The sequence below is a fragment of the Amblyomma americanum genome, chromosome 9, assembly GCF_052857255.1.
Source record: "Amblyomma americanum isolate KBUSLIRL-KWMA chromosome 9, ASM5285725v1, whole genome shotgun sequence".
NCBI classification, from domain to species: Eukaryota; Metazoa; Arthropoda; class Arachnida; order Ixodida; family Ixodidae; genus Amblyomma; species Amblyomma americanum.
In genome coordinates this window covers 30,816,116-30,822,148 of record NC_135505.1, presented here as the reverse complement: position 1 = coordinate 30,822,148, position 6,033 = coordinate 30,816,116, and the positions used below count along the sequence as shown (strand labels likewise).

Here is a 6,033-nt window from a genome sequence, read left to right as displayed (position 1 = left end):
CAACTATAGTAGTGCACGTCTACTATGCCACAGATGAGAGAATTTGCTGGCTGAAATCCCCCCGGGACTCTCTTCTGATTCGCTGCTTAGGATATTAGATTTTTCTGTGCTTTTCACGGCCCAAATTCTACCGGCACAGTTAATTTTAGGCGCTGCCAGAAGTACCAGACTAACCCGCCTCTTACCTGTGAATGGCTACATGACCATAGTCCCTATGTCATTTCTTCCGACCATTTTGGCTACTCAGAACTTTGAAGTACTAAGCAAAAGATCCATGCGGCTCAACACAGTGGAAAGCAGATGCAGTGAACAATTATTTGCTCCTATAGTGTGACTCAGCAGCATTGACACACTGGTAAAAAAATACCTCGAATGTCAACAGTGCTGATTATGAGAGCTGCAGTCACACAGGGCGGACAAATTGAGGGTGAAAGCGAGAGAGGATGAGCTTTCTAAGCGAGGGCGAGCCAATGATTTCATGGTGAGGGTGGCAGAGGAAAGGCAAAAATGAGGGCACTTACCAGTCTCTACATCGGAGAGAGCAAAAAATGGAAGCAAATGAGGCCACCGCGATGGCTCAGTGGTTAGGGCGCTCCACAAAGGCACCTGTGTGCTGTCATCACCACCATCATCATTAGCCTGACTGCACCCACTGCAGGGCAAAGGCCTCTCTCGTCTCCCCAATTAACCGTCCTTTGCCAGCTGCGGCAAAGGATGGTTATCCTCGCATCCCCACTAACTTAACCTCATCCGCCTGCCTAACTTTCTGCTGCCGCCTCCTCCTCCGCTTGTCTTCTCTTGAAATCCACTCAATAACCCTTAAAGACACGCGCGGTCGGTTATCTTGCCTTCGCATACATGTCTTGCCCAAGCCCGTTTCTTCCTCACGATTTCACTAGGATGCCATTAACAGGCATTTGTTCCTTCACCCACTCTGCCAGCTTCTGGTCTCTCAACGTTACACCTATCATTTTTCTCTGGCCGCCGCGGTGGCCGAGTGGTTATGGTGCTCGGCTGCCGGCCCAAATGACGCGGGTTCGATACCGGCCACAGCGGTCGAATTTCGATGGAGGCGAAATTCTAGAGGCCCGTGTGCTGTGTGATGTCAGTGCACGTGAAAGAACCCCAGGTGGTCGAAATTTCCGGAGCCCTTCACTACGGCGTCCCTCATAGCCCGAGTCGCTTCTGGACGTTAAACCCCCATAAACCATATTTTTCTTTCCATAGCTCGCTGCACTGCCTTTAACTTCAGCTGAACCCTTTTAGTTAGCCTCCATGGACGTTTCTGCCCCCATAGGTGAGTACCAGTAAGATACAGCTGTCGTATACAAACACAAAGGCGCCTGTGTAAAGTGGTCTTCAAGGTAAAGTGGTGCAGATTATCTGGAGCCCTCCACTACTGCACCTCTTCTTTCACTGCCACCTTCCTCCCTCCCCTTATGGCACAGGTGTCCACTGAAATGTGAGGCAATACAGTGCTATTTCCTTTCCTCATAAACCAAATTTCACTTTGTTATAGCTCTTCCGTTTACTATGACAACCTGACCAGGGCAACATTCCCGAGCCTAAGGGCTACACTCTAAAACAAGAAGGAAACTGACATCAGCTGTGGCACTGTGGGCAGCCCAAAGTAACCAACAATAATTCGATACTCCACAGCTGTACTGTGGAAAAAGCTGTGAAGTGCGGGGGTAAAAGTACCCGCAGAAGCATCAGAAGCCTGGGTGGTACAGCACTACAGAAGGAACACACGATGCAGTATTTTTTACACCATTTATTCTCATTATCTCCAAACTTTGTGTATCCACTGTAAAGTAGTATGCACGCCAGCTACAAAGTTGTGCACGTATGTAGCTGTGCAATTAAATTACTAACATATGCATATGTATAGCTGGATACAGCTTTCACACTACATGTGTCACAGGGTATCTTCACTAGCATAGTTCATGTGCACATTGCACAGCCACAAATATTGCTACTTAAAAGAGCAACTAAAAAAATGACCTCATTTGCAGCTTTATACACTACACACTAGCACAACCCAAAGCTCATTTAAAATTGCTAAAAAGTAATTTGCTACATTTTCAAATAGCTTTATACACAGCCAATACAGCAGTATTTATACATGCAACTGGCAAAAACCACATACTCTAAGCATACAAATATATGTACCTAACTGCCTTCCACCAAGGTCAGGAATTAAGGGAATGTTGACTTGCACATGAGTCAACCTGTACAACTTTTCTTTCACAGTCAGAAAAGGGGGGAAAGGACACAATGGTACATCCATGTTGACTATAGTGACAGTTGCAGCAATTCCATTCTAGATAGCACATTGGACCCCTCTAGAAGTTTCTCATCAAAAATATGCAGGTTCCACCAAAGATGACACACAGGTTTGAAGTCAGGGGATCACACTACCGAGTGATAAGACAGCCATTCAACTATGCCATACAAGTGCTAGTAAGAAGAGCACCATGAGGCTCAGGCTACACTAACTGGATTACAACTTTTCACACATGATCGGCATTTATGATGGTTGCAGCACATCACGGCGCTGCCAAGGACTTCAAATTGCACAGAATGTACTCAGAATCATGCCACTGCTGCTCCAAATGTGAATGTCAACCAAGCAATAAGGATGGCTGATAAGTGACACACCCAACACCGTTTACCAAAGCCCCATTCACATGGGATGCTGTGGCTTGCCAAAAGAGAACTGGTTACGCCACCTGCAGTGCGAGCACTACACTCTGCCACAATAACTACACCCACCAAACATGCCTACATTTTCGCTAACTTCACGAAGTACCAGCCCTCTCCTTAAAGGATAAATTGATGCGGAGCGCTATTAATCAATACAGTAGCTTACTCTTGCCTTGCTAAAATGAGCTGCTTGATGTTTCCTTAAAATGCCTACCACAGGAAACCAGTGACCACCTGCACCACTGACAAGTCAGTGAAAAAGCATCATTCTTTTGGCTTAGGAAGCAAGCGCACACATATTACTTCAAGACATGACAAGTGCAACATGCAAGCTCCGTATTTAAAGGAACAAAGGACAGTGGCACTGAAGATCGCAACAGCTGCCATTCCTGAATGAAGTTGGGGCATTCACCACCGATCCAGCCTAAGCATCTGTGAATCTGATAACTGCGAAGCACCAATGTTAAGACAACATTATTAAAGCAGCAACTACAAAATAGCAATAATGATAAAAAATAGGCAAACTTTCTGCTTTGCAACAGTAATCATAAAATTGTTTTTTTTTTGTGCGCAGAGTTAAAAAAGGAGTGCGCACCAATGTATAGAAGGTGAAGAAAAAGACTGCTAATCAGCAATAGCAAGAACTGGAATGATTGGCTTTGCCCTTAAAGCATCCAAGTGTACATGGCAATAAGAAAAACATGCGAGATGAAATGCAGAAGACATGCACTTCACACTAAATAGGGTAATTCGTGACAATGGTGTAAGGAAAAAAAAAATTTGTTCCCAACATTAATTTTTTAAAATTGCTTTTCCATGAAAACGTGTAAAGGATAAAAACAAGTGCTAACTTGCTGTGCACATTAAGATAATGTCAGATTATACATTGAAGGAATTCTTTTATATGACTCCTCAATCACAGTTACCGCCAAAATCACAATATACAAGCAAGGCTCAGAAAAATGAGAATGCATTGTAGTCAAGCCAACGTGTTGCAACCACGATTTGTGAAGAACTAGTGGAAAGCTCCATAAGCTAACCATGTGCAACGTTCTTCAGCAACGCCCAGAGCAAAGATTCAAAATGCAAATAATCGGTTAGGAAATAAATCAATAAAACATTCTTTAAACATTACAAAATTTACACCGAAGAAAGCAATGCAAGAAAACAACAATGAATACAGGCGAAAAAAAAATACACCATTCACACATATTTGCAGACAAGAATAAAATAAAAAAAAGAATACTTCAACTAAACGGCTAAGAAAGCCTTGAGCAGCAAGCAGAGAATGCTTAATTTTTTAAAGAAACATTATTAAACAGCAGAAATTTTAATTTTTGCCTGAAATGCAATATGCCCAATTTGTGGCCTAAATGAAATCATCAGCCCTCTATATAGTCGCCATCATAGATCAGCAGTGTGAGCTCTATCACGAAATGATAATTGCGTACAGCGTTGAGCAACAGCGAACAACAATGAGAAAATTCCAATCACTACTTGAGTCACGCACATATGCTGCATAAACTCGACATCTGCATTTTATACATAGGAATGCAGTTGCCAAAATAGCCACTGGGTTAATTTTCGAATTGAATACAAATGCATGAATATAAAACATAAGACACTCACTAGGTGCAGTTTATCAATTTCACGCTAATTATTATTATTTTTTATAGACTGGCTGCTAACTCGTGGTAAAACATTACTGTTGTGACTCTGGTGCACTAAGTGCTTGACATAACCGTGAATAAGTATGCTTCATAAAGTATGCACATAAACACATACAAATCTATATATGCGTCCGTTAAGCAAATACGTGGCATACACGTAAACATACGTGAACAATACACATATACGTTCATGCAGAGATATACACAAATGTATGTACACACAAGACGAATACCCATGCAGATGTATGCACAGGGGAACTAAGGCGGAGAGACCATGTTTCTCCGCAACTTCTGCAGCCTTAGGGGTCCTAAACAGCAGTGCCAGCACTTTTGCCTGCTGGTCGACACATGCACACACACAACTGTGGGGCCGAGGTGGAGTCTCTAAAAACAGGTCCTATGTACACAGCACTAAAATAAAGAAACTGCAGTAACGGCGGTGGAGCCTTAGCAGGATGGCAGGCCCAGACGTGCCAGAGCGACAGAGCGTCGCCTTCGCATCACCTCCCAGTACATCTCCTGCACTGAGGTGCCAAAAGGGGAAAAAGAGGGATCAACCAACACTGAAGTATTAGGGAAAAGTGGGAAGTACTAGGGAAAAAAGGGAAGGAAGGGGATCATGCTGCACTCAAATAACCGAAGGGATAAAGGCAGATCAACGTGCACCGAAGTAGTAAAGGAAAAAAAGAAGTTATCCTGCACTGTAGTACTGTAGTTGCTTGCACAATTTGCACACTTTTTTTTCTTTAAACTGAGGCTACAAAAAAAATTGGCGGTGGTTTAGCTCTGGTTAAACCTGGAGTGACGCGATAGCTACAGCTGGCTGAGTGGAACTTGGTCTCGTGACCAGCCACCACAGGGTTGCACGCTGAAGGCTCGAAATGTTACCATAATGTAGCTATCGCTACAAAAGAGACTGTGCAAATTATGTGGAGATTTCATGAACACGTCCTAAAAAAGAGCTAAAAAGGTCATAACATGCAATATATTCGTATATTGCCGACTATAATATGTCCATACCCAACAACCCCTCCTCACTGGCCAAAAAAAAAAAATCAATATAATCGCACAGCCAGCAGACAGCGGCAAATAGAAATAAAACGTGATAAAACGGTTCTCTCAGGTGCAGTCCAGCTGACCAGAAGCAAACCGAACTCTAAATGGTTCAGTAGTTTTGGACGCCCGCCGAAAGATTCCGGCAGTTTTCTCTTGCAACTGTTCGTCCGGAAAAGCGACCAGCAGCGCAAGCGAACCGGGTAAGTGGCACACAATTCAACTTTTTCGTGGGGGGGGGGGGGGGGGCTGGCGTGGCAGCGTCCCACTGCAACTCGCACATTTCATTGATGCATACAGCAATGTATGGCAATGTGGCCGCGCCGATCTACCCAAACCTGCCTTGTGTGCTCCCGCGTGCATGCTGTTGGTTTAGAGCAGCAGAGAGCACAAAATGTGCCAGTAACTTTTTTTTTAATAGACCCGGGGTGCGCAAATTATGAGAGCAAAACGGTATTAAACAAAAAAAAAAGTGGGAATTATCACAAAAGCACTAAACGGTAAAGGGGTTAACACTGCCTGATCAAAACATCAGTCTCTAGAAATTTGCTGCTTGGCAAATTAGCTGCACCGGCCCGATCCGTGAAGTTGCGCACACACTAGA

General features: G+C 43.9%; 1 protein-coding gene across 2 annotated transcripts in view; it reads right to left on the bottom strand.

Moving 5' to 3' along the window:
* Positions 1 to 1,756: 1,756 nt before the first annotated feature.
* LOC144105234 (uncharacterized) overlaps positions 1,757 to 6,033 on the bottom strand; it is a 55,374-nt gene continuing 51,097 nt past the window's right edge. For both annotated transcript variants that reach the window (XM_077638382.1, XM_077638381.1), the window contains one exon: positions 1,757 to 4,900. In XM_077638382.1, coding sequence (XP_077494508.1) covers positions 4,824 to 4,900 — 77 coding nt within the window. In that variant the 3' untranslated portion in view covers positions 1,757 to 4,823. The remainder of the gene's footprint in view (positions 4,901 to 6,033) is intronic.